The sequence below is a fragment of the Cyanistes caeruleus genome, chromosome 9, assembly GCF_971803275.1.
Source record: "Cyanistes caeruleus chromosome 9, bCyaCae1.hap1.1, whole genome shotgun sequence".
Lineage (NCBI taxonomy): Eukaryota > Metazoa > Chordata > Aves > Passeriformes > Paridae > Cyanistes > Cyanistes caeruleus.
This window is the reverse complement of record NC_141709.1, coordinates 982,851-1,010,248: the sequence shown is the minus strand read 5'-3', so window position 1 is coordinate 1,010,248 and position 27,398 is coordinate 982,851. Positions and strand designations below refer to the sequence as shown.

Below are 27,398 nucleotides of genomic sequence, written 5' to 3'. Positions count from 1 at the left end.
CCTGTTTATTATGGAGGTTTTTTCCCAGGCAAGAGAAGCCGGGAGCACTCGTGTCCCGACTTTGGTCTTTGGGGATGGGAGACAGGGCAGGGGGTGTTCTCTCCGCCGCCGGGACCGGGCACCTGCTGAGCTGGAGCCGTACCGAGCCCGGCCGTACCGAGCCCGGCCGCCAGCCCCGCCCCGGCTCCCCCCGGGCGGCGGTGGGCGGGGGCCGGGCGGAGCGGGGAGCACGGAGCGGCACATCACAGCAAGGCTCGGCACGGCACGGCACGGCTCGGCTCGGCTCCGCTCTCCAGTCATGGCATCCAAGTGCCCCAAGTGCGACAAGACCGTGTACTTCGGTGAGCGCATCCCGGGGGCCCGACCCCGCATCCCCTTCCCCGCGCCGAGACGCATCCCCGGTGTCCGCTCCGCCGCAGCTCCGCGGGGCTCACCCGGAGCCCTGCCCGGCAGCAGCTGCTCTGCCCCGGGGCGGCCCCATCCCCTCCGCTGTGCCCCGCATCCCCTCCGCTCTGCTCCCCATCCCCTCCGCTGTGCCCCGCATCCCCTCCGCTCTGCTCCCCATCCCCTCCGCTCTGCCCCCATCCCCTGTGCTCTGCCCCCATCCCGGGCTGTGCCCCCCATCCCCTCCGCTCTGCTCCCCATCCCCTCCGCCCTGCTCCCATCCCCTCCGCTCTGCCCCGCATCCCCTCCGCTCTGCCCCCCATCCCCTCCGCTCTGCTCCCCATCCCCTCCGCTCTGCTCCCCATCCCCTGTGCTCTGCCCCCATCCCCTCCGCTCTGCTCCCCATCCCCTCCGCTCTGCCCCCATCCCCTGTGCTCTGCCCCGCATCCCCTCCGCTCTGCTCCCCATCCCCTCCGCTCTGCCCCCCATCCCCTCCGCTCTGCTCCCCATCCCCTCCGCTCTGCTCCCCGCATCCCCTCCGCTCTGCTCCCCATCCCCTCCGCTCTGCTCCCATCCCCTCCGCTCTGCCCCGCATCCCCTCCGCTCTGCCCCCCATCCCCTCCGCTCTGCTCCCCATCCCCTCCGCTCTGCTCCCCATCCCGGGCTGTGCCCCCATCCCCTCCGCTCTGCCCCCATCCCCTCCGCTCTGCCCCCATCCCCTCCGCTCTGCTCCCATCCCCTGTGCTCTGCCCCCCATCCCCTCCGCTCTGCTCCCCATCCCCTGTGCTCTGCCCCCATCCCCTCCGCTCTGCTCCCCATCCCCTGTGCTCTGCCCCCATCCCCTGTGCTCTGCCCCCATCCCCTCCGCTCTGCTCCCCATCCCCTCCGCTCTGCTCCCCATCCCCTGTGCTCTGCCCCCATCCCCTGTGCTCTGCCCCCATCCCCTCCGCTCTGCTCCCCATCCCCTCCGCTCTGCCCCCATCCCCTGTGCTCTGCCCCCATCCCGGGCTGTGCTGGGGGCTGCTGCCGGCTGGGGAGCAGGCGGTGAGGGGCTGGGGTGGGGAGCAGAGTGGGGTGGCTCCTGTCCCTGCTCAGGGGAGCCCGACACGGCCGGCACTGCCATGGGGGCTCCCGTGATCCGGGGGATCTCTCGGGGCTCAGGGAAGGGGAAGTTGGCAGTGGCAGGTGCAAACAAAGCCTTCTCCCAGCCGGTTCCTTTGGTTCCCGGCAAACCTGGCCCCAGGTGTGCCATTGTCCCCTCCCGTGTCGCCTCGCAGCCAGCCCCCAGCGGGCTCTTCCCAGCTGGCCGAGCTAATGACGCCTTTGGCGTTTCTACGGGACTTTTTCAAAGGCAGTTCCCGGGCTCGGAGCCCCAGGCTGTTCCTGGGCTGGCTTAGGGCAGCAGGCGGTCCCTGCGGGTCTCTGTCCCTGCTTGGTGTTGTGGCTGGTCAGGATCTCTGGGAAGCTGCCGTGTCTCGGCTCGGGCAGAGCGGGCAGAGCTGGGAGCCGGGGCTGATCCTCGGCCTTGGTGTCCCCGGCAGTGACCTGAGCCCCTGGGTGAGCGCCCTTGGCACCGCACCTGAGCTCGGGATGGCTCTGGGGATGGATCCAGAGCTCCAGCCCGAGCTGCCCCCGGGGTCCTGCTGGCCTGGCGCTGCCTCCCTGCAGCCCCCCCTGCCCACCTCCCCCCGCTGCTCCGGGGTCCAGCCCCTGCTGCCTCAGAGTCTGTTTGGTGGAGAAATACCAAAGGGTCCTGATGATGTTTGAGCATTGGAGGCCTTGGTGCTTTCATTCTTTTCCGGCCATCTCCAAGTAAACACAGGGAAATAGGAATTTGCTGTCTTCCTCCTTTAAATAAACCTATTTGCGTGTGGGCGGGGAGGGCTTGGCCCCTCGGATGTCTTTCTTTGTGCGAATCTTTTCCTTTTTAAGCAGAAAATAGTGCCTGCCCAGGCAGCTGGGCACTGACCCGGGGGCAGAGCTGCTCCTCTCGGAGCAGGGATGAGCCTGCCCTGCGTGGGGGGGTCGGGGCTGGGCTCAGGGACCCCTTCCTTGCCGGGGGAGGAGGCCAGGCTGTGCCAGGAGGAGAAGCACCAGCCTCCAGCAGTGTCCGTGCTCTTTTTCTCTCCCCATGTCCTGGGGAACTTGTGGGTGACCTGAGGAGGGGTCCTGGAGCTGCCCGCTGTGTCCCCGGAGGGTTTCTGTAGGTGCAGAGGTTCCCGTCCCGCTCTCTGCTCCCTAAGGCAGGGAGGGGCAGTGCCAGCCCCCATCCCACCCCTTCCCGCAGGGAATGCTGCCCCTCAGACGGAGCTGGGGAGAGGAGCTGAAACTGAGAGAGCCAAAAAACTTGTGTGTGCTGAGAGCTGAGATCGGCTGGAGCACGGCCCGCTTGGTGCCCTGAGCTTTTCCTTGAGGAACCGCCCAGGCTCTGGAAGAATAAACCCGAGTCCGTTTATTCAAGGCATAAAATCTCCCCGCAAATTCTTGAGCCGGATCCCGGCCTTTCCTGCCCGTGGGCAGCGAGGTTTGGTGGGGAAGGCGAGGGGAGCTCCGGCTTTGGTGTCGCTCCTGAGTTCCCGGACCGAAGCTTAGCGGGGAGGTGATTCATAAAGCCCCGCTTGTTCGGGAGCCTCCCCGGCTGTGCTGAATGAGCGCTGGCAGCTCGGGATGCCTGGGATTGCAGCCCCGGGTCATGTGTGGGAAACGCCGGCGGCTCCCGGCCCCGCTCCGCCACTCCCGGGCACCGATGGAAAACTCATTTCCAACATGCCTGTTGCTTCATGCTCCCTGGAAAAATCCAGTGGGCTCCTCCCTGCTCAGTCAGGAGCGTGTGGGCGTTTCCTGAGCTTTTTTTTTTCCTTTAGAAAGCACAGGGAAATATAAAAATAGATTTTTGGCTTTTTTTTTTTTTTTTTTTTTTTTTTTTTCCTATTTTTGCAAGGAGTTTGAGGTCTGTGACATTGTTTCCAGGAACGGCTGGGGCTAGCTGTCCCGCTTGGGGAGGCCAGCTGGATGAGGTGAATGTTTAACTGGAGGAGTCCCAGCAGCTCCCACCCCGCTCTGGCAGGTGGCTTTGGGTTATCGCTCCTGGCAGGAAGCTCCGGAGGGACCGGAGTCTCCTGCAGCCAAGCAGCCACACATTTCCCCAGCTCCCTTTGCCATTGCTAAGCCTTAAATGAGTTTTGCAGGGTCACCGGGAGCCCTGGCCAAGCCTTTCCGCCTCCCATCCTTTCTTCCCGGAGCAGCGGGGGCAGCAGGAGGTTTCCTGTTTTCCCATCCCAAGCAGGAGGCAGGCACACGGCCACGGGCTCCGGCTTTTTGGGGCTTTTTGGGGCTTTTTGGGGGTTTTTGGGGGGTTTTTGGGAGTTTTTGGGGAGCTCTCCACACATGTGAGGGCTGGTGGGAGGCTGCTGCTCCGTTTGTTTGGAAAGGGGTGTCCTGAAAGCAGGTGGGAGTCACTCAGCAGCCCACCCAGCCTTAAATAAAGCTGCTCTCCAGCATTGGTTTGCCATTGGAATTGCAGAGGGGGATGTGGACACATCCAGCTGGGAAGGGAGGAGGGCCCAAGGGCAGCTCTGCCAGGGCCTGGGACACGGCAGGACACTGCAGGACACGGGTGCAGCCGGGTGTGAGCTGCTGTCCCTGGGAGCACGGCACAGCCGGGCCAGCCCGGCCAAATTCAAGCTGCAGAAGCCGCTCTGCAATTAATGAGTAACTGCTGTCCTTGGCTCCGGGCAGGGAGACGCTGGGCCAGGAGAGGCAGGAGGGCTGGGTTTCCATTCCTGCCGTCCCTAACAAAGGAAGCGGCTCTTCCAGTGCAGCCGGTGCACAGCCCTGGCTCCTTGGGAACTGCCCCCTCCCGGCTCCGGGAGCCTGAGTGGAACTCTGAACGGTAACTAAGGATGCTCCACTTCCCTGCTCCCCACACAGAGCCCTGCCGGGGGGAGGGAAGCTGAAGAACAGGCTGATTAGCGTTCGTTTTTTCCCTCAGGAAAAAAGCACGGGCTACAGGAAATGATCCGTGGGAGTGAGGAACAGGGCGGTGTGAGCTCCCCTTGCTCGTGTGTCCTGGGCTTTGCTGGGGCTCCTGCCAGTGTGCTGCTGCTGCTGCTGGGGCTGTGGGTGCTGCAAACCCAGTCCTGGGCACCTCAGTTTGGTGCTTGGATTGTAGAGAGCCATGTCCCAGCTTCTAGGCAGACAGGGATCCTCGTGCTCCCATCCTCCCTCCCGGTCCCTGCAGGAGCACAGGGATGGGGAGAGGTGAGGGGATGGGACTGGAAAGGAAAGGCAAGGAAAGGCGAGGCAGGAACGCCCAAGCGAGAAGTAATGGAAAATCTGTCACCACGGTGTTGCAATCCAACGCAGAGCCTGGAGCGTGAGCCGTGGTGCCACTTCTGGTTGTGCTGGGGTGGAGGTGCCCACCGCTCCTGCCAAGGGCCCCGAGGCTGCCAGGGAGGTGATGGTGGGAGATAGGTCCTGGCAGGAGGATGGGGAGAGCTGTCCCACCATCCTGCTCTGCACTTGCTGGTGGGGAGCACCAGTGCCGCGGCCCCAAGGGAGACCCTGAGCATCCTCAGCCCTGGGCCGAGCCCTCTTGGAGCTGTGGGGGGCCAGCAGGGTGGGGAGGTGAGGAGCCATGGGGCAGGAGCTCTGACAAGCTTGGCAGCACTTCCCAGAATCCTGCTCCTGCTGAAACGGGCCAGGAAACTGTCTTGTTCTCCCAGCACTGCCTGCCAGAGGTGACATCTCTGAGCAGAAGGAAGGAACAACGTGCTCTGACCCAGCAGCTACCCAGGGTCTGGTTTGTGTGTGTGCCTGCCTGTGCCCGGCTCTCCCTGGCTGCTCTGCTCCGGCTGCGTGGTGGGCGAGGGGAGGGCTGCAGGAGGGGCTCTGATTTCTCTGGGACAGAGAATTTTTTCTTGGCAGTGTGGGCTGCACCCCCTGCGCCCCCCGGGGTCCTGCCTGCTGTGCAGGGCTGCTGTGCAGCTGGAGAGCAGCTGATTCCTTGGGCTCAGCCCCGGCTGAACCCAGTGCCCGGCTGGGAGCCCCGCTGGGCCCCTCTCCAAGCTGCCCAAGCTCCGATGCATCCCAAGGCTGCTTGATGAAGCCCTGTGGAAAATGGTGAAGGACTCCAGAGGCTGCCCTGGCCCTGCAAACCAGAGCAGGAGACCGGAGGCTCCTGGCCAGGGAAGTGCCTGGAGCAGCGAGGCTGTCGGAGGAGAGGCAGGGAGCAGCAGGGTGGAGGGAGCAGCGCCGTGTGTCAGGGCTGTGCCTGGAAATCAAACATCCTTCTTGAGCCCCTCGGCCAGGCGGGGGCTCAGATCCCGGGGGAGACCTTGTCTCTCCCCTTGGCTGGAAGTGGGAGCCCCCCCAGGATATTCCCTGTTCCCCCGGCTGCGCTCTGCGGCAAGGCCGTACTGAGCTGGCTTTGTTGCACTCTTGGAGGGAGCCCAGCAAGCTGGAGGGCGGCCTTGCCTTGCTGCAGAGAAGCTAAATATAAATGTTTGGCCACAAATCAGGGTGTGGTGTAACCGTCAGCACCGGCTGGGCCTGGGGAGGGCAGGTGGGGATGGGCTGAGGGGCACGGGAAGGCAGCGCAGGGCAGTGAGGCTGGGATACAGCCCGGCACGGCGAGGGCAGGGAATCCTCCACCTGTCCTTCCACCTTTTCCATCTCCTGGCCACTTTGTGAGGAGCTGGGGAAGGGATGAGGCTGCTGGTTCATGGCTCTTGGCTTTGTTTCCAGCCTTTTCCCAGACTCCTTTCCTTGCACTTTTCTTTCTTCATTCCTTTGTGTCTGCAAGTGCTTTGAAGTGCACCTACGGTCTGACAGCATCCCTCTGTGCCAGGGGTGCCTGTCGCCGGATCCCTGTGGGGATTTGGCATCATCCTCACTGCCAGGCCTTTGGCAGCTCTTCCCCGTGCCCTCCCAGGGCTGTGCTCGGATGGAAGGGGCACAGCCCAGCCCTTTGCAGAGACGCAGCTACGGTTCCTTTTGCTGAATGAGCCTGGGAGCAGCACTGACGTCAGGCTGTGGAAATACCTGTGCGAGGGCCTGGGGCGGGCTCGGGGCTGCCGGCGGCACAGAAACTGGGAGGAGGGATGCGCTCCTCTCATCCTGAGAGGATGCGCCCGCCTCTGGCCCGTGCCAGCTGCTTTGTCTGGGCACGGTGGGTAATTAAGGGCTGAGCCGCGTTGTCTCTGGGGTGGGGCTGCTCTGGAGCCGTGAGATCAGTGTGCCTTGACAGCCCCCTCGGCTGCTTGCCTGCTCTCTGCATCCCAGGGATGGGCTGCATCCCCTGACAGAACAAATCCCCCCCCAGCTGCAGCCAGACGCGAGCCCGGCTGTGCCTCCGCCTCTCCTCGGGGCTGTTTCCCCTGGGGAGAGGTTTCTCATCCATGGGCACACAGGGCTGGCGAACCCCTGAGTCACACACGCGTGGCAGAGGCCAAATCCCCGCAGCTCGCAGCCTTAGCCCAGCCCTTCCAGGGCTGCTGGTTTAAATTCGGCCGGCTCAGGGCTGAGCGTGCCCGGGGGTCCGGAGCGGGATGCGGAGAGCATCGGCTGGGAGCAGTGGCAGTGCCCTGTGCCATCCCTGCTCGGAGCAGGAGCCAGCCCCGGGATGCTCCCGCAGAGCCGGGTGACCCCGGCGGGGCCGGGGTGGGGACGGGGCTCCCCCAGCAGCGGGAGGATGCGGCCACAGCCTTTTCCTCTGCAGCTGATGCAATAGCGGAGCAGCTGTGGCCGAGTGACAGGAAATCTGGGCGCTGGTCCCTTCCCTCCGCAGTGATTTATGGGATGGTGTGGCCGCAGGCTGCTGCCCTGGAAATGGGCTGGGGTGGCTCCAAGCGGCTTCCTCTGCTCGGAGCAAACAATGCCTTCTGGAAAGGCATCCCGGCTGCGCCGCTCCCGGACGCATCCCCCGGGAATGCTTGTTTGCAGGCAGAGGATGCCGGAGCAGCCCCCGTGCTTGCCGGGCTGTCCCATGGATGGGCATGGATGGGCAGCCCCATCCCCTGGCACGGATGCCGCTGAGATCCCTCCCGCTCCGGGAGCCCAGGGATGCGCTGGCAGGGGCTGCATCCCTCAGGGAAGAGCAAGGATTTCCATCTGCTGCAATGTTATTGTGTGTCGGGGGGCCACTGGGGGAGAATTTTGTATGACGGGAGCAGGAAGGAGCCGGTGGGGGCTGTGGCCAGCTATAATTGCCATGGCCTCTGGAAAACATCCGCCGGGAGCTTCCTCCTTGCTTTGTAGCCGCGGCCGTGACGGGCAGCGGGGGGAGCTCGGGGCGGCGCAGCCGGAGCACGGCCTGGCCTGGCTGTGTGTGCATCCACCGGGACAAAACCCAGCTCTCCTTTGGCCCCGAGCCTCCTGGCTCGCCTTTCAGCCCATCACGCTCCGTTTCCCCCCTGGTCAGCCGGGAGGAGCCCGTTCCTGCCGGGAGGGCTGGGAGGATGCCGGGCTCCCGCAATGGCCCCAGGGCACTGCGGTGCTGGGACCTCCGTATTCCCCTTGCTTTTGGGGCATCCCTGGGGCTGTTCACCCTGCGCCTGGTTCTCTGCTCCCAGAGACAATGAGGGCTGCAGAGGAAAAGGAGCTCTGGCCCTGGCCCCTTCCTCCAGGGGCTGGGGACACACGGGCCCTTCTGAGCCCCTGGGCCAGCAGGGATTTGTCCCGGCAGCTTGGGGTGGGCAGGCACAGACCCCTGGCTGTGCTGGGGGATCCTCCACCCTGCTGCCCGCTCCTGCTGCCTGGGTTTGTTTCAACAGCCTGCGTGTCACCAGCAGGAGGTGGATTTGGAGATTTCTCCGCCTGATGCGAGTCCCCGGAGTCCATCTTTCCATCTTCCATATTTATGCTCGTTTGGGGACACTCTCAGCTGTCTCCTGTGCACCCTGGTGCAGTGGCTGTGCCTCTGCCTTCACGCTGCCCCTCCCGCCAGCGGCAATCCTGCTTTGCCCTGGTGTGGAATTTTTGGGTGCTGATGCCATTGTTTGGGCTTATCTCGGCCTCCGGCATGCCCCATGCAGCTGTTTGCCTTGGGAGGAGGGTGGCTCCAGAAGCCAGGACCTGCCCTTTGGGGAGCTTTTGACCCCCGTGGTGACTGGATGCAAACAGGTGACACTTGCTGAGGTCCTCAGGGGACATCTCTGAGGAGGTCTTCTCACGGAGCGGGGCCGGCTCCGGTTGCGCTTTTATTTGCTTGTTAAATATTTTATTTGGCTCTCCTGATTTAGTGTTACGGTGGCTGTCACGGGCTCACACTGTTTTCCAGCTGTCTCTGCACATGTGCAGTGCAGAGGGAGGCCCAGCAGGAACCCGTGGGGGGCACAAGGCAGCCCAGGAGCTGGGAGGGAGAAGGGATGGGGATGCAGGAGGAGCACTGGCAGCCTGTGCTGCCTCCCAGGGTGCTCCTGGAGACCTACAGCTCAGGGCCAGACAGAAGGATTCTATTTGTATTCATACACCAGTCTCCAAGCATTTGCCCTCCCTGAATTTGCCCACGGATGCTTTGGCACTGTTTCCAGCGCTGGCAGCGAGTTGCTCTGCAGGTTTGTGGCCGTGAGTGGCTGCGCTCTCATCTGCACGCCGTGCCTGTTCCCGGGCTGGGGGCTCGGGGAACAGGAGTTTTCCAGGCCCAAATGGCCATCCCGGGTGACAGTGGAGGCTGTGTGTCCTCCCCTCCTCCTGGGAGCATCTCTGGAGCTGCGGCTGAGGCTCCCCGGGGAGAGGCAGTGCGTGGGGGGAGTGTGACTGCACGGGCGGGGTGGGCATGGAAACGCCAAATATTTGAATGGGAGTGAAGTCATTCCGGGTAACGTGGGGAGTAAAAATAGACCCGGGGAGCAGGAGAGAAAATGCTACCGTTGCTGGACTGGTGCGTGGGAAAGCTCGGCTGTGGGATGGCAGCTGGGACAGGGTTAATCTTCACAGCTGGTGCAGTGCTGTGAGGGCTCAGAGGCTGGGGGTTTGTGCCCAAGCCCCACAGGGCTGCAGGGGCCTGGGGGCTGTGGCAGAGTGGCTCCTGTGCACAGCGTGAGCAGCCCCCGTGGCTCCACAGCCTGGCTCCCCTCTGCCGGGCACTGGCTCACCCCTCTCTCGTGTCCCCTGCAGCCGAGAAGGTGTCTTCCCTGGGCAAGGACTGGCACAAGTTCTGCCTGAAGTGTGAGCGCTGCAACAAGACGCTGACCCCGGGTGGGCACGCTGAGGTAAGGGCTGCCGGGGCGGGCAGGGTGGGAGCTGAGCTGGCACATCCCGGTGGGATGGGAATCCCGAGAACAGGGCTGGCACACATCTCTGATGCCGTGCAAGCCCAGGAGAACGCCCTGCCGCTTCAACCGCTGCTGCTGCAGCTCAGGGTGCTCAGTGCACAGCCCTGGGCGAGCCACGGAGTGGTGCTGGCAGCCCGTGCGCTGCCCCTGTTCCGGCAGCTGGGGCTCGCTGCAGCTGCCGTGGGGCTCGGCACGCCCCAGGAAACACCCGCAGCTCTGGGCAGACTTGTTCGGGCACCTCCCGGGCTTCGGAGCCGTGTGTGTGCTGAACCTGCGGTCCAAAAGCCCAGGAATGGGGAATGCCCGTGTTGCCACGGCAACGGGAGCTGGGCGCTGATGCTCTGTGCTCCCTGCAGCCTGTGCTGGAGCGCGATGCTGCTGCCACTCCCCAGCGCTTGGGAGTGTGAAGGCGAACCCTGCTGGAGCTCGCAGCTGCCCGGGCTGAGCTGGATGTTGGTTGTGTCCCTGTGTGACACCCGGCGCCTGGGTTTGCTCAGCACCTGTCATTCCGCGGTGTCACCAGCTCCTTAGCCCGGCTGTAGCAGGCAAGGGCAGCAGCGGGGACAGCCGTGCTGGTGGCCCCCAGCGAGGTGGATCCGTGCTCCAGGCCGGGTTAAGGCCGGAAGGTTTGCTGCTTCTCCATATAAGGTTGGGTTCTGTTCCCATAGGGGACGGCAGCCAAGCCCCACTGACTGTGCCGGCAGCAGATTTGGCCCTTCCCTGCTTTTTCTCCCTCCTTTTGAGGAGGCTAGGTTGGGAAGGTGTCGTGGGGAGACCAGTTCAATGTTTACCCTCCCCTGTGGCACGGTGGCACCGTGAGCACACTCATATTTCTGTTCAGCAGCCTCATTGCCCTGCCCCACCTCCGGCTGTGCCAGCACCTCTGCCCAGCTGCCACCCTGCCCTTCGTGGGCAAGGAGTCCAGAGGGTGGAACAGGGGGCACGGGGCAGGAGCACGGGGCAGGAACATGGGGCAGGAACACGGGGCAGGAACATGGGGCAGGAACACGGGGCAGGAACATGGGGCAGGAGAATGGGGCAGGAACATGGGGCAGGAGCATGGGGCAGGAACATGGGGCAGGAACATGGGGCAGGAACATGGAGCAGGAGAATGGGGCAGCTACACGGGGCAGGAACATGGGGCAGGAACATGGGGCAGGAACATGGGGCAGGAACATGGGGCAGGAACATGGGGCAGGAACACGGGGCAGGAACATGGAGTAGGAACATGGGGCAGGAACATGGGGCAGGAACATGGAGTAGGAACATGGGGCAGGAACATGGGGCAGGAACACGGGGCAGGAACACGGGGCAGGAACACGGGGCAGGAACATGGGGCAGGAACATGGGGCAGGAACACGGGGCAGGAACACGGGGCAGGAACACGGGGCAGGAACACGGGGCAGGAACATGGGGCAGGAACATGGGGCAGGAACACGGGGCAGGAACATGGGGCAGGAACATGGGGCAGGAGGTGCTGAGGGGGTTGAGCAGTCAATGGGGCTGGCACAGGCTCCCAGGGGGTTTCTGCCCAGGGCAGTGTGTGCTGGCCCCCTGCTCCAGCCACAAGTGCTCTTTCTTTTCTCTTGGACTGGGTTCCAGCTGGCCCATGAGAAGTGGCTGTGGGCAGTTCCGGGGTTTATCGCCCGCCTCGTGCCTTCCTGCGATAATGGGCCCAGACGATAGCGGGGTCGATAGCAGCTGGGCTGGGCCCCGAGCCCCTGCAGGGCCTCTGATCTCGGGCCAAGGACAGGGAAAGGCCAAGCTCAGAGCTCCCACCGAGCACTGAGAGCAGCCTGGCTGTGCACAGGATGCCGAGGGGCTGAGGCCATGCCTGGCTGAGCCTGGTGTCCATGGCTGGGCCCGGTGTCCATGGCTGAGCCCGGTGTCCATGGCTGAGCCCGGTGTCCATGGCTGAGCCCGGTGTCCATGGCTGGGCCCGGTGTCCATGGCTGGGCCCGGTGTCCATGGCTGGGCCCGGTGTCCATGGCTGAGCCCTGTGTCCATGGCTGAGCCCGGTGTCCATGGCTGGGCCCTGTGTCCATGGCTGAGCCCGGTGTCCATGGCTGAGCCCGGTGTCCATGGCTGAGCCCGGTGTCCCTGGCTGGGCCTGGTGTCCATGGCTGGGCCCAGTGTCCATGACTGGGCTGCATCCCCACTGTGCACAACAGCCCAAACCCCCCAAGGGCTCAGGTTGGGTTAGGCTGGTGCTGCAGACCCCAAAGTGGGTGCATTTTAGGGTGTAGGCACGGCCATGGTGGTCTGTGAACACCAGAGGATGAAGGTGCTCCTGAGGGAACCGTGGGGGCCGCTCAGCATCCTAACGCTGCCCTCTCTCCCCAGCACGATGGGAAGCCCTTCTGCCACAAGCCCTGCTACGCCACACTCTTCGGCCCCAAAGGTATGTCCTGTCCCCTTTGCCTGTGGTGCTCGGGGCTGTGGAGGGGCCAGGTCCCCTCACCTGGTCCCCTCACCCCTCGCTGGTGGCCTCAGCAACAGCCCAGGAGCCAGGCTAGCAGTGGCTGAGCATCAGGCCAGCAAACTGCAGTCCCAGGCCTGCTGTCTGCTTGTGCAGAGGGAGGGAAGAGCTGCTGGAGGGAAGGAAGGAGGGAGGAATCTATTCTGACAGCTGCCTTTTTTTTTTTTTTATTATTTTTTATTTTAATACTTAAGAGGACAAATTCCCATTCAGACAGAAGGTGGAGTTACTCTCCTATCCCAGCTGCGGCTGGAGAAAGCCTGGGTCAGGAGAAAGCAAGCTGGGGCTGAAGTGCAGCAGTGACCCCTGGCTCAGCGGGCTGGGGGAGGTGGGACATGGGGCTGGGGGGACGCTGGAGACCCCAAGGGCTCCCAGGCCACCTCTCTGTGTCCCTCTGCAGGGGTGAACATCGGCGGGGCCGGCTCCTACATCTACGACAAGCCACAGATCGAGGGGCAAACGGCTCCAGGACCCATCGAGCACCCAGTGAAGGTGGAGGAGAGGAAGGTGAATGCTGCACCTCCCAAGGGACCCAGCAAAGGTGAGGGGCAGGACATGACAGCCTGGCCCTTTGCCATGTGGGCAGCCAGTGCAGAGCCACACGTGTGGTGACAGTGTGGGTGCAGGGTTTGTGTCCTGGCTGAGATGTCCCCCCACTTCCCAGGCACGTGTTCTCTTTTCTTCCAGCCTCCAGTGTCACCACCTTCACCGGGGAGCCCAACATGTGCCCACGCTGTGGCAAGAGGGTCTATTTTGGTAAGGTGGTGAGCAGCAGTGTGTGTCTGCCTCAGGTGGCATGGCCCCACAGGGTGGCATGGCCCATGGGGTGGCACAGACCCACAGGGTGGCATGGCCCCACAGGGTGGCATAGAGCCACAGAGTCCCATGGCCCATGGGTCTGGTCTCTGTGCAGGAACCCTGGGGCACGCAAAGAGGCCGTGAGCGGGGTTTGGATCAGAGAGGGATGTGCCTGAGGGGCCTTCAGGGGAGGGTCCTCTTGGATATACTTCTGGCTGCAGGGATTTATCTGCATTGTGTCCCCTGCTGTCACCTCCCACGTGGCAATAGCTGTCCTCAGCCATTCTGTGTCACCTGCGAGGCACCAGCAGGGTGGGAGGGACGTGGGTGGCTGGAGATCCTGAGGGCTCTCCTGGGGTTTTGTGATATCCCCATGGGGAATGCTCCCCCTTGGCATGTGGGCTGGTGTGACCCTCTCTCCCTGTCCCACTCCAGCTGAGAAGGTGACCTCTCTGGGGAAGGACTGGCACCGTCCCTGCCTACGCTGTGAGCGCTGCAGCAAGACGCTGACCCCGGGGGGCCACGCTGAGGTAAGGGGGTGCCAGCCTCAGAACCCTGGCCTGCACACCTGGGGATGCCAGTGGGGCACAGCTGGGACATCCCAGGCCATCCTGATGGCACCCACTGCCTTTGCAGGAGGGCAGGGCTGGGAGGAGCAGCCCCTCAGCCTGGGGAAGCGCTGGGGTTCTTGGGGTGTCTGCAGGGGAAGAAGAGAGCAGGGTGGATGTGTCCTGGGGACTGGGTTTTCCCTGGTCCCCAGGCCAGGTGACAGGTTTTTCTCTGTGCCCCACACAGCACGATGGACAGCCGTACTGCCACAAGCCCTGCTACGGGATCCTCTTCGGCCCAAAGGGTGAGCGCCTGGGGCACACGGGGTGGGCACCAGGCCAGGGGCACCAGCCCTGCCTGGCCTGCCATTCTCAGTGCTTGTGCCACCACCCAGAGGGGACATCCTCTGGAGCAGCCACCTGCCCACCTGTGTCCTCACCCTCCTGTTTCTTGCCCGGTGCAGGTGTCAACACCGGGGCCGTGGGAAGCTACATCTACGACAAAGACCCCGAGGTGAAGAACCAGCCCTAGATGGTGTCCTCACCTGCCTGCTGCACGCTCTGTGCCCCTCCTGTACTAACCTCCTGCTCCCAGCCCGAGCAGACCCTCACCAGGCTGGCCACAGAGCTGTGCCCTCTCTGCTGTCCCCACTCCGGGCAGGACAGCCCTGCCTGCCCCGGGGTTATTATCATAGTCTCTAATATAAGCTTCAGTGTTTTAAGGCAAAGGTAGAAGGTGTCTCTGGTGGTTCCCAATGCGCTCTGCCCTCCCCAGGCCCCCCAGCAGGGCAGGTGTGGGGATGTCCCTGTGTGCAGGGCAGGGTGGATGGCACCCAAAGGGGTGAAATGATGGGGCAAAGTGGTGGCAGGAGTCCCGCCATGGGATGGTGCTCCATGCTGTCCCTCAGTGCTTGGGGGTGCCCAGCCCTCTTCCTCACCAGCTGTTGGAGATGTGTGACACCTGGCAGCACTGCCCTTCTCCTGGCCCTTGCCAGGCTCCACGCCCTGACCCTCACCGTGCCTGGGTCCCACAGCTGGCCCCGTCCACTGTTAGGTCTGGCACCTCCCCACATCCCAATCTTTGAATCCCTGCAGGTGCAGCCAGGCAGGTGCAGCCAGGCAGGTGCCCCAGCCCGCTCTGCAGGCTGCTTTAGGTTGGTGGCACAGCCTGTGCCAGGGGGCACCTGGCAGCTGCAGCCCTGGCGGAGGGGCCTCTCCTCTCCTCTCCCCACCTTTGGAGGACAGAGCGCATTGGGCTGGTGGCCTGGGCAGCAGGACCTCCCCCTGCTTCCCAGAGCCAGAGGTTTCTCTTTGTTGTTGTTTATTTATAAGCAGTTGTAAATGTGCTCCTGGCTTTGGAGAATGACACGTGCCCCCATCTCACCCGTCCCTCTGTGCACACCCAGCCCTGCTGCTGCCCAGCAGAACGGGGAGGGGGCAGGGGACCCCCGGGCAGCAGCCCTGGGTGCCAGCACCCCGCTCTCTTCAGGCTCCCTGTGCTGCTGCAGGGCTGGCTTTTGTTATTTGCAGACAATAAAGGTTTTGAGAGATGTGTTGTGCAGCTCAGCTCCGGCTGGAGGTGTGGGAAGCCATGCACACCTCACAGCATCCCTCGGCTCCCGTGACAAGGCGGGACCCTGCTGCCTGCTCCTGTCCCAGCTGGCTCCTCCTGAGCAGCTCCAGCTGAGCCCAAGCTCCTGCTGAGGAGCTGCTCCCTGCTCTGCAAGCACAACAGGCTTGTAGGAAGCTGTGCTGGCCCTGCAGATGGGATGGGGTGGGGTGGGATGGGTCCTCCCCAGCTTTGGGGAGCGGGGAACCAGCAGAGAGAAGTTAAAGAGCAGGTGCCATCGTTCCCCCCAGCCCAGTGCCCGAGTGGGGCTGCCACAGGGAGAGCTCAGCCTGGCAGCAGCAGGGCAGGAATGCAGGCTGAGGGCATTGGCCAGCCCCTGGGGTCCCCAGCCAGATCCCAGGCCTGGTTTTAGACATCCAGCTATTCCCCCTCGGAGCTGGGCGTCTGGAGAGCCCAAAGCACGGAGCCCTGGGCTGCCAAGCCAAACAGCGCTTCTGGGAACTGCTGCTCGGGCTCGTCCCCTCTGTCACGCTCTCACAGGAACCCCGTTGGGGCTGTCTGCTGGCTGTGTCCCCCTGGGGACCAGGCATCCCCCCAGGATGTCTGCTGGGGCACCCAGAGATGTTGCTGTGTGCTGAATGCAGGAGAAGGGGCTGGCAGCCAGCCACAGCCCCTGGCATTGCTGCTGCCCGGGCACAGCTGGGCCATGCAGCGGGCACAGCTGCAGGACAGGGACAGCAGCGGCATTCCGGGCTCAGGCAGCCGGCAGAGCTGGGCTTTGTCCCTGCTGGCAGCGATCCCAGCTGCACAAAGCCCTTTCCCAGGCACAGAGGGCTCGGCAGAGCAGCTCCCGGCTGGGGGAACGGGCTCAGTGTGTTGGTGTTTCGGTGGGGTTTCCATGGAGATCTGACCCCGAGGATGCTTTAGGGACAAGGCTGCGATGTAAATCAGAGCGGTGTCGCTCTGCCAGCCCTTCCCCTGACCGCAGCTGGCTCCTCACAGCCAAAACGTGCCAAGTTTGCCCCGTGCAGCAGCAGCGGTGCTGAGGGGTCCCCATCCCTCATCCCAGCAACGCCCTCGGTACCAATCCACCTCCCCTTGCAACTCCTATTTCCCATCATTAATTAATCAGCTTAATAAGCCAGCCTCTCTGCTAGCCTGTGGCAATCCCCTGCAGCAGGGGGATGGCCTGCACAGGCTGATTTTGCTCCCCAGCACCTAGCTGGCCCCATACCCTGCACCAGCCAGGCTCAGCAATGCCAGCAGGATCCCACCATGGGCTGGCTTTCCCCTCAATTTCCTTTCTCTTTCTTTTTTTTTTTTTTTTTTTTTCTTCTTTTTTTTTAATCCTTTCTTTTCCCCATGAGGGTTTTGCTGAAGGAATGCAATGAAATTAAAAATAGACAAAATTCAGCTCTGCTCCATGAGAGAACAGAGCAAATATCACACAGCATCCTGCCACACCAAAGGGCACAACCTGGCTGCTCAGCTCTGGGTGGGAAATGTCCCCCACCCTCAGGTAGGTGCAGGGGCTGGGCACCTCTTGTGACACAAAGTGTCCCCCAGGTACAGCAGGGTGGGTGTTAAGAGCAGGTACCTGAAGGCTGCAGGAGGCATTTGGGGTCCTGCACAGGATTATCTGTGTGTGCTGAGGGGCTGGGGCTGTCCCTGTGCTCGTGGATCAGCGTGGGCACCAGGGCACACAAACAGCAGGGTGGCATCTGCTCAAGCAGGGAAGGCAGCTCTGGCCTCTGATCCTTGGTGCATTTTTGTATTTATTTTTGGGAGGCCTATGTGAGCTGAAAGTGCTCCTTTACTTGAGGCTTGGAAAACATCCTTCCCCTTAGGGATGTCAAATATTTTATTTTTTTTTTTTCAGCTTGGACTTGCTAGTGGGATAAAAAAAGTCAGAGGGCCCTGGTGATTACAGACGTGCTCTCCAGGGTACAGATGAAAATAGAGAACAAAGTGGATGCAGCTTTGCTTGGAAATCCCCCAAGCCCTGTGAATTTGTCCTGGCCATTCCAGGTTCCCTGGGAGCCAGCAGAGAACTCACCAGATGGTGAAACTATTCTGGGTGATGGGTGCCAGCCTGGGTGTCCCCAGGCTGCGGGAGGAGCAGGATTGTCACCTAGCAGAGGTTCTCAGCAACCAGATCTCAGCATCCCAGGAAAGGGATGGAGAGGGCACAAAGGCTGCTCCTAGAGAGGCACAGCACGCTGCACACCTGGGAAACACCAGGAAAGGAGTTGTAGGGGTAGGAATGAAGGGGGCAGCCCTGGCCACATGTGAGCCAGTCCCTGCAGGGAGGGGAGATGCAGCCAGCACGCTGTAGAGGGGTGCTGAAGACAGGACAGGATGGCTCTGGGAGAGATGCTGGGGGCCAGAGCAGCACAGCCAGGCAGGGAAGCCAGGCAGATTTAAAGCATTTGCTGGGAAGTCAATAAGCAGGAGCCAAAAGGGATGAAGTGCTGGAAGATGTGATTTAAGATGGGATATTAAAAGTCACACAGTAAGCACAGCTTGTTTCCACAAGGGCCAAGAGCTGGCTCAGCTGCTCCCTGGAGTCAGCAGAGGGGCTCTGCCTGGCCTGGCTTGGTCCCAGTTAAAGAACTGGGTGTAAATACTGGAGAGGGTGTAGGGGAGCAGGCAGTGATGGAGAAGGAATGGCACAAAACCAAGCAGAGGAGGAGGATTTGGGCTGTAAATCCCCCTGCCAGGGCAGTGCCCTGGAGTGTCACGCAGGGAGAGTGGCTGGTGCAGGCTCCAGCTCCCCCTCACCTGTGTTGCTGCTTGGGGACATCACGAGGGAACAGCCCAGGATGCAGGCAGAGCTCTTCATCAGCCTCTAGGATTTCAGGGAGGGTGGGCAGCAGGGAACCATCCCGGGGGGCTCAAGGGGCTCCCGGAGTGCCCTGGGGCAGACTGCTGGGGAGGAATACCTGCGGATGGAGGTGTGCAGCCTGCTAATGGCTGTGCAAACCTGTGACTTCTCCTCTCTCCTGCTCTGGGCAATCCCTCTGTCGTGCCTGGGGATGTCAGAGCACAGTAGTCACATCCTGGCCACGGCATGAGCACGCTGAGCAGTGTGCTCACAGAGAGAGCAAACACTTCTGCACCCCTTTGCCTCACCCCCAGTGAATTTTTAACCTGGAATAAAAGGTGTGGCATCAACAGCCTGGACCCAGCCCAGGGCAAGCAGTGCTGCCAGGGAGGCTGGGGAGGTGACTCCTGGCACAGATCCACTGTGAGTAGCCCCTGAGTAGTGTCCACAGTCCCTGGCAGCCCCTGTGTGCATCTCCCTGGCAGGCAGAGGCAACGCCTCCTGGACACCGGGCAGCTTTCCAAAGCAGCAGACTTTGCTTCCTTGACAATCCTGGCTCCATTTGATAGCCACAATAGAAACAGCCAGGCCACGCCAGGAAAATGTACCAAATCCTCCCCCAGCAGGATTTAGCCAGGAGGTTTCCCCGGGCTGCCGCTAATGGAAAGCTTGCGGAAAAGGGCAGATGGCAGCGGAGACTTTGGCCAGACTGTGCTCAGGGAGACCGGGGGAGCCTGGGTAAAATTGGAGGAGATTTTCCACGTCCTGGCAGGCTTGGAAAGGCAGGCAAGAGCTGCCACACCCTTTAGTCCCAGGGATGGAAGTCCCAGCCGTGTCCCTGTTGTGTCCCCAGGTGCTCCATCCAGCCGGGAGCTGGCCCGCGGCTCTGTGTTTGTTATTGCTCGTGCAGTGCAACATGAACCCCGTGGCCATAATCCACAGCCTGCCTCTGAGCGTGAGAGCTGACCTGGCAAGGGGCTGTGGGGGCAGCCAGCTGCCTGAAGTGGGCTGGAAGCGTTTTTACAGCTTCAGCTGGAAGCAGCCATGTGATTGCCCGTGCCACGACGGCTCTGCCCTGTGTCCCCAAGGGCAGCGAGCGCGGATCGTGGGGCGACAGCGAGCGTTTCACAGCCTCAAACCATCCAGCACCAGTGTGCTGGTGTGTGTGTGTGCCACAGACCCACTGAGTGCCCCTTTCCAACCAAGCCCCTTCCCCAAGCCCCCCACTCCTGGAAGGCCTTTCCTGCTGCTGTCTCGCTCGCAATTACTCCCGGCCAGCGCTCGCCTGTCAGCTCTATGAAGACGTATCCCAGAGGTTTTCCTTGGGGTGTAATTTGCCCTGACAGCCGTTGTTTTCCTGTCTGTCTGGTAATGGGATTAGCCACGTGCAAATCCGGAGGTGATGGAGGGGAGTGGGGGGAGAGCCCGCCAGCCCCCGTTGCAGGGCACACCGAGCAGCTCCGCCGGCCTTTTGATGGGATCACGCGCCTGGCAGCTCCCCCCAGCTCCTGCCAGGCTTGTTCTGAGCCATCCTGTAATTTTCTTGTCAAATTAGAGCTCCACGCTGGGTTGTGCAGCGCATATTTTACGACAAACGGTCTTGGCTGGGAGGGCCTTTGACTTGCACAAGCGTGGGCTGAAGCACGGCCAGGGAGGGAGATTTCGCAGGACTCGCAGTTGTGAGAGTGCTGGGATGATGCTGGACCGGGGTGTGACCCTGGTCACACCCTCGCTGCTGCATCCTCTCCCTCTGTGCAAGGGTCCTGGGGCTGTGAGAACTCTGGAAGCCCCTACCCCACTCCAGCAAGGTGAGGCAGGAGGGGGAGCCTGGAGCTGCTGCCCGGGCAGATGGGCCAGTCTGCTGCATGGAAATAGCTGGTTTTTTCTTGCTGTGCTAGCAAAACAAACCCAAATCGGCTTATGTCACCGCCCTGCCTGCAAAAATGCCAGTGGCTTTTCCAATTGTTACTGCAGTAGTCACCAGCGGCCAAGATGCTTGAGGGAGACTTGGGCAGGCAGCTCTGGCACACCCAGGAGCTCCTGACTCGCAGCTCTTGCCTCAGGAGTCAAGGAACTCTTGGGGGCTGGAGGGACCTTGCACAAAATATGACACAGATGGAGCTGAGGGGTTGGTGCTGGCTCCTGCCAAGGGAGGGGATAGCCCTGGCCATAACAACAGCACCCAAACAAACAAATGGGACAGCCCAGGTTTTCCGAGCGCTGTTGCCATGCCATCGAGGAGCGCTGGCGCCTGATGCTTCAGGATAGAGCCTCACCCACAGATTCCTATCAGAGGGCACTGACAGCTGAGGCATGCTCGGTCTAATGGTTAAATTAGCTGGAACAAGGTCTGCAGATAAGATAAAGCTGTGGTTTGCTGAAGAGGTTGCTTTGGCTGGGTTGTTTCCCTGTCAGGCTATGAACCTTGATTTGAAATGATGCTTTGGGTGGGACCTGGGTTTGCTGAAAATACCACCCCTGCCCTTCTGCTGCTCCCTGGTGCCGTCTCTGCCCAGCACTGGAGCTGCTCACTGGATGACCTTGTCTGGATGTGTGGGCACAGCACCATGGGCAGCACCCCAGTGAAGAGGGATGAGCTGCCCGCTGCCACTCCAAGAAGGCTCCCACGCCGTTGAAGCTTGGTTTTGTGTCCTGGGGGGACCCTGGATGGCAGAAGGAGCCGTGACCCCAAATGTCAGCCTGCTGCAGTGTTTGCAGCCAGCTCCCTCCAGCACAGTGGGGTCTCAGTGTAGTGCTCCATCGCAGAGCGCTGATGGGCTCTGCACACCGGCATTCCGAGTGTTTATGGACTTGTTCCCTGTAAAATGGGCAGGAGGCTGTGTCCCACGGGCTCCTGAGATGCTGCCGTGCTCCAGGAGCACCTGGAGCCCTTCCTCCCTCCCTGCTGGGGCTCTCTGCCAGATGGCTTTGCTGCACTGCCCCAGCTCTGTGCCTGCCTGCTGGTACAGCTCCCATGGTGTGCAGGATCCAGGGCTGTGTCCCACAGCAGCCTTCCCCCTGAGATTGGCTTGCTGGGATTTGTGTAGGTTTGCAGGGCACACCACCACCACGCTTTGGCTCACTCCTTGGGAAGCAGGCTGAGCAGGGCCCAAGGTCCCTGGGTTCTGGTACGCCAAGAGGGCCAGCCAGGAGCATCGAGGAGCCACAAGGGACCAGCAGGGCCAGCCAGGAGCATCGAGGAGCCACGAGGGACCAGCAGGGCCAGCCAGGAGCACTGAAGAGCCACGAGGGACCAGCAGGGCCAGCCAGGAGCATCGAGGAGCCACGAGGGACCAGCAGGGCCAGCCAGGAGCATCGAGGAGCCACAAGGGACCAGCAGGGCCAGCCAGGAGCACTGAAGAGCCACGAGGGACCAGAAGACACACAGCCCCATGCAGGCAGGGCTGGCAGAGAGCACCATGTGGCTCAGTGGTGCCTACTTTGTGAGAGTGGCCCTGGTCCTGCGCCTGCTCTCTTGGGTGAGCAGAAGCATCTCCAGGAAGCCCATGGGGACACCAGGCTCTGCTTTGGCCGGGTCACTCGGTGTGTGGTGCCGTGCAGAGGCACCTGCAGCCCCAGCTGGGCTGGGAGCAGTCCTGCCACAGGAGGAGCTGGCCAGAGTGGTCCATGGGGACTGGCTGCAGGGCTGGCCAGCTGGAGCACACTCACAGGAGGGCAGTTTTCAGCCTCTGGCCAGCACAAAACCTGCCTTAAAAGGGAGTGCAGCTGAAGGCGTCTGTCCGAGGCAGTCAGTGGCCCCAAAGCAGCCTGGCACCGTGTAGGAGGGGAAGCAGGGCCACCAGAGCCAGGAGAGGATGTGCCTTGTCCCTTGTATTTCATCAGGGTGCCAGCTGCACCCCGTGGTGTGCAGAAGGGATTCCCTGGAGCGGGTAACCCAGCTGGGCACTCAGTGAGTGCGTACAGGGGATGAAATATGGGTGCCTGCATGTCCTGGTGCCTCAGGGCAGGAAGAATGGGGAGCAGAGCCCTCGCAGGACACGTCTGTCTGTCTGTCCCTCCCATACTGTAAGACACTGTCTCAGCATCTCAGCATGAGTCACGCCTCAGGCGGGAGCTGCTGCCGGTGACATCCTGCCAGGGTGGTACTGGCCACCCTGCCGAGCCCAGCGCTGCCCTTGGAGCAGGATGGAGCTCCCCAGCCCGCAGTGGGATGAAAGGCTGGGACCGCTGGCAGCAGCGGGAAGCATCAGCAGGGGGATGGTGCTGGGAAGGGAGGCTGCTGGAGCCAGGCTGGCTCCTAAAGCAGTCCCTAAAGCTGAACAGGAACCTCTGGGCACAGCCTGCCGCCTCTCCTCCTGCACCCACGGTGGGATCCGGTGTCAGCAGGGCCCCGTTTGTGTCGGCGGGGGATGCCTCGCATTTCGGGACGCAGTCACTTGGCGTCCCGGCGCTGGCTTTCACAAGCCCTCCTGACCTTTCCAGCACAGCAACGTGCCCTGGGGAGGATTGTTTCATACAAAACAGACCTTTGGATAGGCTTTTCATTTCCTTCACAGCCAAGCACGAAGGAACAACAAGTCCTCCCTCCTAATAAAATGACAAAGTCGGTGACACAAGTGGGCTGGCTCTGGGCAGCGAGCGGAGCCGTGTGCCGCACCCACGCCATTCCCAATGTCCTGGTACAGTCCTGCAGCTCCTGCACCCCAAAATTCCCCATGGCCGGGGGAGCCTCCCTGAGGGTCCAGTCTTACACTCCCTTGGGAGAAAAACCTATCTGTGCTCGGAGGTGGGCAGCACCCCAGGAATCTTTATCTGGGAGCGTGGTTGATTGACAGGTGTCAATCACAGCTCCCGCTGCTCCCGGGGCTCTCGGGCACTCTCAGGGGACGGGGCTGCGGGGGGCTGCGCCCTGCCAGGGGCTGGAGGGACTGCGGGGGGCAAGGGGTGCAGGAGGTGTAGGGCTGGAAGGGGGGCAGGACCCCGTCCCGGGAGCGGGGGGCACATCTGGGCGGGGCGGGGCGCACATCTGGGCGGGGCGGGGCGCACATCTGGGCGGGGCGGGGCGCACATCTGGGCGGGGCGGGGCGCACATCTGGGCGGGGCGGGCGGGCAGTGACTTCGGCGGGGCCGGCGTGGAGCATCCCACAGCCGGTGCGAGCGGAGAGCCGAGCCCAACCGAGCCGACAGCATGCCCAAGTGTCCCCGCTGCCAGAAGGAGGTCTACTTCGGTAAGGGCTTCCTGCCCCTCCCCAGCCGCCCCCATCCCTGCAAATTCCCCGGGTATCCCAAAGCTGCTGAGCCCTGCGCCGCGGGTCCCCGGGGTGCTCCGGGGGGCTGATCCTAGACATGCACCCCCGAGGAGATGCCTGGCTGCCCTGGGTGCTTCCAGAGCAGCTCGGGAGCCCAGCCCCACTTCCTTCCCAGCCAGTCTGGAGCCCAAAGGCCCAGCTGGCTGCTCTGAAAGCCTGGGCAGGTGAAGGAAGCACCTTCCCCATGGCAAATCCTGCCCTCGGGCAAGTGCCTGGCTCAGTGGGTGTCCCACAGGTTGTCGTGTGTGGTTTGGCACAGCCCAGACGTTGTTGTGTGTGGTTTGACACCTCTGGGCTGTTATTTCTGAGCCCCTGTGGCAGTGTAGGTGTGAGCCTCCTTGGGCTGGGCTTCCCGTAGATGTCTTCCCTCCAAACCGGGGCCCCAAAGCTCCTGCCCTTTCTGGGGCCACGGACCTGCTGTCCTGTCTGAGGGTATTTGTGGGGTTTGAGCTTCTCACTCTGCTATCAGCCTGTGGAACAGGCAGGTTCCTCTGCCAGACCTCTCCACTGGCCTGGCATAGCTGAACTCGAGACTGGGAGCAGCCTGGAGACACTCCCTGCTTTCTAATTTACTCGAGATGGGAGGTCTGGAACCCAGGTGCCATCACTGACTTCTCCGCTTCATTTCTGCTCTGCTTCTGCCTGTGCCCCAACTATTTGTGCTCAGCCTAGGAGCTGGGGGCTCAAAGGCAGGAGCTGCTCCCTGTGCCTGTTTGCCATGCCCACCCTGGGGCACCACCCAAAGGGCTGCTGGGGCTTGGGGAAGGTTTCTGTGCCATGAGCTCACTGCTTGCAGCCAGGCTTTGCGATGGGGGTTTCGGCACAAGAGGGTTTGTGGCTCCCTTCTGCGACTCAGGGTCCTGGCTTGCCTCATTTGTGGCTCGATAGCAGGAGGCAGGAAGGTGCTGGTGGCAGTGTGTGCCTTTCCCTGGGGCTGTGCTGTCTGCTCAGGGTGAGCTGGGTTTGCCGTGCCCGCAGGTGTGGCCCTGCAGGAGCTGGGACGGCACCGTTTGACCAAGGAGGGGTTTGACCTTGCACTTATCGCGCTTGCACTTATTACGAAATGTCTCTGTTGATGCAGAGGCTGAGGAGGGTTCAGAAGCTGTTGGAGGACCAAGCTGGATGCCAGATTTGTGTGCCTGCAGATTATCCAGAGCGCTGGCAGAGGAGGCAGAGCAAGCCTGGCTCCGGGGCACCCTGAGGCTTTCGGAGCCTGGCGGTCCTGCTTGGGCGTGCCTCAGGCTAAATCTTGGTGGCAGAGAGCAGGGGTGGGAGGAGACGATGCTGAGAGGACTGGGGATGGGGTCTGCAGGAGTTTTGCCTTCGTGCTGAGTGTGTAACGAGCCTTGGCAGAGCTCCTGCCCAAGTGTTGGTGCAAATGCGTGTGCAAGAGGTGGGGAGGTGTGGAAGCCCTGTGATCAGAGGGTCCTGCCTCGGGCCAGGCTCAGGCTCCACGGGGCACCCAGGGGGAGGACGCTGTGCTCCTGGCAGGCTGCGGGCACAGGAGGCCCTTTGTGCCACTGGGGAATGGCAGCAGGGCTGCCCTGTGGCATTTGGGCACTGCCCCCGCTCCCACCTCTGCAGCCGCCAGCCTGCTCCTTGCTCAGGCTGTTTTGGGCATATTTGGACTGCAAAGAAGCCCTTCAGGCTGCCCAGGGCCCCCCAGGGCACACAGTGCCCACACTGGCTTGGCCCCATCTGAGGGCATGGGGACAGCGTTCAGACCTGGCTTTGACACAACTCCTGTGGACAGCTCTGTTCAATCACTCAATAAATTCCCAGGAGCTCGGCTGCCAACATGAACAGCACACATGCCTGCAGAAAATACCCTTCTCCCCTGCCGTGCTCCAATTCAAAGGCCCCCTGTGCTCCCCCCTCTCTCCATGAACACGTCCTGGCTGCAGGACATTGTCCCTCCCATGCTGCCTGAAGCTCTCCAGGCTCCAGCTCTGCTCTGGTTTGCCATGGTGCCAGCAGAACCCCAGCTGAGGCTGGAGGGGACTGGTTTGTGTTGGCAGGGTGTGGCAATGGCTTTGCTTCCCCGGTCCTCGCCAGCGTCCACTTTCACCCCTGCCAACTCTAGTGATTTCTTGGGCTCCAGCTCACTGGGGAGAAAGTAATCTCCTTGCAGGCTGGTGTTGGAAGAGGGGAGGTCCTCAGGTCTTTGGAAGACGGGGTGGAAGTCAGTCCATCCTCATGGATGCAGCCGTGCTCAGCCTGGGCGCGGCACCAGGGCTCCTGGATGTGCGTGGCATTGTGTGTGCACAGCCAGCACTTGGCTTTGAACACAGTCCCCTCTGTCCTGGACAGACAGACTTGAGAAAATGCCCAAAAATGCCCTCCCTAGGGTTGGTGACGAGGCAGCCAATCTGCCAAAACTAACTTGTGCCTGTTCAGTGCCTCAACTAACGCAGCTCCTTTCACGGCAGCCGAGAAGGTGACTTCTCTGGGGAAGGACTGGCACCGGCCCTGCTTGAGATGTGAGAAGTGTAACAAGACCCTGACATCTGGAGGCCATGCAGAGGTGAGGCTTGCTGCCCAGGAGGTCCCTGTCCCCTGCAGCTAGCTGAGGGCTGGGACAAGCAGAGGTGATGCTCTTTCTCTCTCCCTGCAGCACGATGGCAAACCCTACTGCAACCACCCGTGCTACGCTGCCTTGTTCGGGCCCAAAGGTGGGTGCTCGTGGCGGGGTGGTGGGGGCAGTGAGGGGGCTCACTGCAGCCCTCGGGGTGTGCTCACCATGCCATGGCACTGCTGACCCCGCTCCATCTCTTCCAGGGTTCGGCCGGGGAGGAGCTGAGAGCCACACATTCAAATAAACCTCAGGTTGGTCCTTCCCTCGGAGCTCCCCTCCAGGGGCTGGCTGGGGCTGTGCTCCCTCAGGCCAGGGGGGAAGGCAGGCCTGGTTGGGCTGCCTGTGACCCCAGCCCTTCCAGCAGGGCTCAGGAGCTGGGTGCCAGCTGCTGCTCCTCTCCACCAGCCCCAGCTGACCGGCAGCACCGGGCACCGGCTGCCAAAGGCTATCGCTCTGTGGCTGGCTGGCAAGGACAGGAGCTGTCCTGGAGCGCTGCTGTGTCCCTGGGATATCGCTGCTCCCAGCCCAGCCTGCCTTCATCCACTCCTCTCTTCCACCCCTCTCCAGGTCTGACATCCAGGGCTCCCGGCCCAGCCTGAAGGCAGCACAAACACACCGCGACAGACATGCATTTCTGTTCTTCATTCACCCTGTACTAGACTAGCACGTTCAAAGCAATAAGTAACCAAGGCTGGGCTGGTGTGGAGGGAGGCTCTGCTCCACATGGAGTGCTGCCAGGGTGGGGACGCTGGGTTGCCCCGCCGGGTAGGAAATTTGGCTGACATTGCTGAAGGCTGCCTGGAGAGGAGACCGCGCTCTTCCAGCCAAAAGCTATCTCTGCTTTGGGCATCCAGCTCTCGTGGCCGGGCCCACAGTTGTATTCTGAGTCTTTAATAAATGAAAAGATGCTTCCCTCCTGTAGCAGCTGTGCTCTCTGTAACACGACTCGCCTGTGAAGCGCTTGATGCCCCTGTGGCCTCTGGGTTGAGCCCCAGGCTGTGTGTGCCCCTCAGCTGGGGCACAGAGGGGTCTCACTGTGACTGTCACATCAGGACAAGCTGGTGTTGGCTGCTTTTGGTCCGAGCAGCCACATGAGAAGGCCGAGGGAAGCGGGAGGTTCCTGCCTCCCCGGGCAGGGACACAGAGCTGTGGTGTTGGAAAGCCAGAGCTGGCTCCCAAGAGCTTTCCTCTCTCGTGTTTCAACGTTTCTGCCTGGCTGGAAAAACGGCCCTGACAGATGTCAAAGGCGTCAACTTGAGGAATGTTTCTAAAATGGTTTCTTAACCGTGTCTTTCCCTAACCTGAACAACTCCATTTACATATTCAGAGATATCTCGGCACCCACTGGGATATTTTTGTCTACACTTTATGCATGCACTTCCTTAGAGGCTGCTCTGCATTTTACTGGCACATCAGCCTGCCTGGGACTTGGCCAAAACCCTCAGGGGTCAGAGACACATGTCCAGTGTCAAAATCCTTGGTGTCAGAAGCAGCCTGATCTGATAAGCATCTCAAAACTTCCAATTAAAACTTGCTCGGTGCTGCGAGGCGCTGCCTCACCTCCCACCCCGACAGCACAACAAACACAGGCGTCTGTGTCAGAGACAAGCCCTGGCTATTGCTGCTGGGCTGCCAGCAGCCTTCCCAGCCAGCCAGGGCTCCTCAGAACCTCCTG

General features: G+C 62.0%; 2 protein-coding genes across 4 annotated transcripts; both read left to right on the top strand.

Annotated features, from left to right (window-relative positions):
* The first annotated feature begins 190 nt into the window (after positions 1-190).
* CRIP2 (cysteine rich protein 2) lies at positions 191-15,034 on the top strand. Of its 3 annotated transcripts, XM_086901476.1 has the most exons (8): positions 191-341; positions 9,502-9,596; positions 12,003-12,060; positions 12,539-12,679; positions 12,826-12,894; positions 13,372-13,466; positions 13,732-13,789; positions 13,949-15,034. In XM_086901476.1, the coding sequence occupies exons 1-8, from the start codon at positions 299-301 to the stop codon at positions 14,014-14,016; spliced, it is 627 nt and encodes a 208-aa protein (XP_086757602.1). In that variant the 5' UTR covers positions 191-298; the 3' UTR covers positions 14,017-15,034. The 3 variants fall into 3 exon arrangements, with proteins under 3 accessions (XP_086757602.1, XP_086757603.1, XP_086757604.1); XM_086901477.1 differs by lacking the exons at positions 191-341; positions 9,502-9,596 and adding an exon at positions 10,014-10,307; XM_086901478.1 differs by lacking the exons at positions 191-341; positions 9,502-9,596 and adding an exon at positions 11,383-11,601 and having other exon boundaries at positions 11,712-12,060.
* Positions 15,035-22,977: 7,943 nt separating this feature from the next.
* Positions 22,978-26,644, top strand: CRIP1 (cysteine rich protein 1). Its single transcript, XM_023931842.2, has 5 exons — positions 22,978-23,067; positions 25,578-25,672; positions 25,763-25,820; positions 25,927-25,974; positions 26,291-26,644. The coding sequence occupies exons 1-4, from the start codon at positions 23,028-23,030 to the stop codon at positions 25,965-25,967; spliced, it is 234 nt and encodes a 77-aa protein (XP_023787610.1). The 5' UTR covers positions 22,978-23,027; the 3' UTR covers positions 25,968-25,974; positions 26,291-26,644.
* The last annotated feature ends 754 nt before the right edge of the window (positions 26,645-27,398 follow it).

Coding starts and splice junctions, on each gene's coding strand:
- CRIP2 (XM_086901476.1), top strand. CDS start 299: ATGGCATCCAAGTGCCCCAAGTGCGACAAGACCGTGTACTTCG. Junction 9,597..12,002: donor CCCCGGGTGGGCACGCTGAG/GTAAGGGCTGCC, acceptor CTCTCTCCCCAG/CACGATGGGAAGCCCTTCTG. Junction 12,895..13,371: donor TGGCAAGAGGGTCTATTTTG/GTAAGGTGGTGA, acceptor GTCCCACTCCAG/CTGAGAAGGTGACCTCTCTG.
- CRIP1 (XM_023931842.2), top strand. CDS start 23,028: ATGCCCAAGTGTCCCCGCTGCCAGAAGGAGGTCTACTTCG. Junction 23,068..25,577: donor CCAGAAGGAGGTCTACTTCG/GTAAGGGCTTCC, acceptor CTTTCACGGCAG/CCGAGAAGGTGACTTCTCTG. Junction 25,821..25,926: donor TGCCTTGTTCGGGCCCAAAG/GTGGGTGCTCGT, acceptor CATCTCTTCCAG/GGTTCGGCCGGGGAGGAGCT.